Source organism: Alligator sinensis, unplaced genomic scaffold (assembly GCF_000455745.1).
Source record: "Alligator sinensis unplaced genomic scaffold, ASM45574v1 scaffold553_1, whole genome shotgun sequence".
Classification (NCBI taxonomy): Eukaryota; Metazoa; Chordata; order Crocodylia; family Alligatoridae; genus Alligator; species Alligator sinensis.
In genome coordinates, this window is record NW_005842389.1 from 152,724 (window position 1) to 156,664 (window position 3,941).

Genomic DNA, 3,941 nt, shown 5'->3' on the forward strand with positions numbered 1-3,941 from the left:
GGCAGGTAAGGCCGGCCCCAGCGGCGAGCTTCGCCAGGGGCACCAGCCCCCGCCAGCATGGGGCTCCGCCAGTGGGGCTGGGGCCCCCGCTCTGCCTTGCCCCACCCCCATGCTGCAGAGGGGTGGGAGGGAGTGGGAGTAGCTGCGGGGTGGGGGTGATGGAGTGGGCTGCAGCACAGAGCTCTGCCAGTGGGACCTTGGCCCCAGCATGGAGCTCTGCCAGGGGAACCAGCCCCCAGCTAGTACGCAGCTCTGCCAGAGGATGATGGGGTGGGCCCCAGCGCAGAGCTCCGTCAGGGAGACCAGCTTCCCCCAAGTGCAGAGCTCCAACCGGCGCCCCTGCTCTTCCGTGCCCACCCCCATGCTGTAAAGGGATGGGATAAGGAGGGGGCTGGGTGTAGTTGTGGGGCATGGGGGGCTAGGGGTGTCATGGGGCCAGGGTGGGTGGAGGTCATGGGGTGGGCCCCAGCATGGTGCTCCCCCAGGGGGACCAGCCCCCCCAGCACAGAGCTCTTCCTGGGGATTATGAGGTGGGACCCAGCACGGAGCTCCACTAGGGGAACCAGCTGCCTCCCAAGCGCAGAGCTCCGCCAGGGGACCGGTGCCCCTGCTCTTCCATGCCCCCCGCCCCCCCCCCCATGGTGTAGAGGGATGGGGTAAGGAGGGGCTGGGTATAGTTGTGGGGCAGGGGGGACTGGGAGTGTCATGGGGCCAGGGTGGCTGGGGGTTATGGGGTGGGCCCCAGCGCAGAGCTCTGCCAGGGGATGATGGGGTGGGCCCCAGCGTGGAGCTTCGCCATGGGGACCAGCACCCTTGCTTTTCCTTGCCCCCTCTATGCTGTAGAGGTGTGGAAGATAGTGATAAAATAAGGGAGTAGTTGTGGGGCAGTGGGGCTGGGAGGTGTTGTGGAGCCCCGCCATGCACTTTCTATGCTGCCAGATGGGGGTAGCAGTGGGATAAAGTGGGGCAGGGGTGATGTGGGGGGCCTGGGGTGGGTCCCAGTGTTGTGGAGCTCTACCAGGGGCACTGACACACCCCCTCCCCTCCATGCACCCCCCCATGCTGCAGGGTGGCGGAGGGATGGGATAAGGTGGGGGCTGGGTGTTGTTGGGGGGCAGGGAGCTTTGGGGTGTGAGTCTGGGGTGTGGGGCCAGGGGATTGTTGGAGGGCAAGGCCAGTAGAGGCATGCAATGAGGCTGGGGTTGGGGGCAGGGCTGTGGGGGCCCCAATGCCATGAGGTGCAGGAGGGTTCTGGATAGGGTGTGAAGCCCGGATGCCTGGGTACTCAGCTGCGGCCTGCCCCCTTATCTCAGGCACTGCCTACGCCCAGGGCTGAGGAAAGGGAAGCTAGAGGGGAAGGGCTCAGAAACTGGGGAGCACCCGAAAGCCCCACTCAACTCCTGGAGCTGGGGTGGGACCCAGGCATCCAGGCTCCCAGCCCCGCCCCTTCCCTCACAGCCCTGAGATGGGACCCCCACACCAGGCTGGGGGGCGGGGTGCTGTTTGACCCCAGAAATGGCTGCATCTCATGTTATGAGCAGGGCTGGGCTGCTGGGAGGGGCGGGGGGCCCTGGCGGCAAAGGTGGGGGCATTGCCTGTCTAATTTCTTGTTGCCCCAGGTCTGATCCCGTCCCCCATGCACTGTGGTCTGAGGCCCCTGGGCCTCCAGCTGTAACAAAGCCAGACGCCTAGCCCTAACGATGAGTAACAAGGAAACCACGGAGGTCTCGGGTGAGTCGGGAGAAAACTCAGGCATCCGGGCTCCCCCCACCCTCCGCCACAACACTTGCGACCATAGAGCCTGCTTCTCTTCCAGTCTCAGGGGGAACCCAGGCATCCAGGCTCTATATCATCAGACCCCTCAGACCTGGGAGGGAACCCAGGTGTCCAGGTTTTATATCAGCAGGCCCCCCCTCCAAGCCAAGGAAAGAACCCAGGTGTCTGGGCTCCCTGCCCCCCGCACCTTCATCCTCTCCATGCCAGGCTGGAACCTAGGCATGCGGGCCTGACCCCCATCCCCCACCTTTCCCTTGCAGAGAAGAACCACCATGTAAAGGTTTTCTTGCCCAAAAAGCTGGTGGAGTGTCTGCCCAAGTGCCCGGCCCTGCCCAAAGAGCGACTGCGCTGGAACACCAATGAGGTAGGTGGCCCTGATCCTGGGGGATTCATGGGGGGAGTGCTGGGGTCCTCCAGCACCCCGATTCAGGGGGACACTGGCTGGCTGATGCAGGGGGGCTGTCTACACTGGGGGCCCCAATGCAGTAGTACTGGCTGGCTGGGGTGGAGAGAGGGCCCTGATCCTGCCTGCCTGGCGGGGCTTCCCCCACCCAACAGAGGCAGTTGGGGGGTGGTGGGGTGTCCTGATCCTTTTATTCTCCCCAGGAAATTGCCTCTTATCTCATCACCTTCGAGAAGCACGAGGAATGGCTGTCAGGTTCCCCCAAAACCAGGTAGGGGCGCCAGACACCCCTCCCCAACCAGGTAGGGGTGGCAGCCCCTTCGCCAACCGGGTAGGGGTGCCGGACCCTCCAACCACGTAGGGGTGATGGACCCTCCCACAGCCATGTAGGAGTGCCCAACCCACCCTCCCATTGTGTTCTCCCAAGACCATGTAGGGGTGCTGGACCCTCCCCCCCCCATTCTGGGGGTGTCTTAGAGGCGAAGGGGAGAGCTGGTGTTGTCCTGAGCCTCCACCCCCCACACTGGCACGGATGAGGTTAAGTGTGGGGGCAAGGGCTATCTGAATTGGGGGAGGTCTTAGGGTCCCTAGAGGGGGCTGGGGGTTTGTGGGCGGTCTCAGAGAGGACTTTGGGGACTGTGGCGGTGCCAGGGAGATCTTGGGGGTCTGGGGGGGGGGTCCCAGGGAGGTCTTGAAGGCTTGTGGTGGGGTCCCAGGGAGTCACCAAGGGGTCTTGTGGGGGCCCCATGGGGGTCCCAGGGAGGTCTTGAGGATCTGGGGGTTTCAGGGAGGTCTCTGGGGGGCTATGGGGATCCAGTTAGGGCAGGGAGGGGTTCACTGACCCCCTCCATTCCCACCATGTGCTCTCAGGCCGCAGAATGGGTCGCTGATCCTGTACAACCGGAAGAAGGTGAAGTACCGCAAAGATGGCTACTGCTGGAAGAAGCGCCGTGATGGCAAGACCACGCGCGAGGACCACATGAAGCTCAAGGTCCAGGGCGTGGAGGTGCGGACCTCCTCTGCAGCAGGGCAGGTCGGGGGGGGCTGGAGAGGGGCAGTGGCCCGCCACCTGCAGCCCCCCCACAGCTCCTCCATCTCCCCGCAGTGCCTGTATGGCTGCTACGTCCACTCCTCCATCCTCCCCCCATTCCCCCGCCGCTGCTACTGGCTGCTCCAGGGCTGGACAGGATAGCAAGTGGAGGGCCTGGCTGGGAGGGAACCCAGGCATCTGGGGGTCCCAGACCCCACTGAACTAACCTCCCAGTGACCACTTGCTTCTTTAAGCTGGGAGAGAACCCAGGTGTCCGGGCTCCCAGTCCCCCTGCACTATCCCCTCCAGACTCAGCCAGGCATGGGGGAAGGAACCCAGATGTCCGGGCCCCTCCAGCCCCCAGTCCCGTCCCAGAGCTGGGGGTAGAACCCAGGTGTCTCGGCCTCTCCAGCCCCTGTCTCCAAGCTGGGAGGTGCTGCCCCCACCCCAGGTGGAGAGAACCCTGGCGTCCCAGGGCACGGTGCTGACTTAGGCACCTGCGTGCCCGCAGAACCCGGACATCGTGCTGGTGCACTACCTGAACGTGCCAGCGCTGGAGGACTGTGCTAAACTGTGCGGGCCCATCCTCTGCTCCATCAACAGCGACCGCAAGGAGTGGCTCAAGTGGTCCAAGGATGAGCTTGTCAGCCAGCTCAAGCCCATGTGTAAGGCGGTGTCCAGCAGGGGGTGCTGGGGAGTTGGAGGGGTCATGGGGGGTCCGGCAGGGGGGAC

General features: G+C 64.6%; 1 protein-coding gene across 1 annotated transcript in view; it reads left to right on the top strand.

The window, feature by feature from the left end:
• The first annotated feature begins 1,272 nt into the window (after positions 1 to 1,272).
• Positions 1,273 to 3,941, top strand: part of CAMTA2 (calmodulin binding transcription activator 2) — a 16,570-nt gene continuing 13,901 nt past the window's right edge. Inside the window, 6 exon segments of the mRNA XM_025211090.1 lie at positions 1,273 to 1,731; positions 2,037 to 2,140; positions 2,383 to 2,450; positions 3,050 to 3,185; positions 3,285 to 3,356; positions 3,721 to 3,874. Of these exon segments, the coding sequence (XP_025066875.1) occupies positions 1,701 to 1,731; positions 2,037 to 2,140; positions 2,383 to 2,450; positions 3,050 to 3,185; positions 3,285 to 3,356; positions 3,721 to 3,874 (565 nt within the window). The 5' untranslated portion in view covers positions 1,273 to 1,700.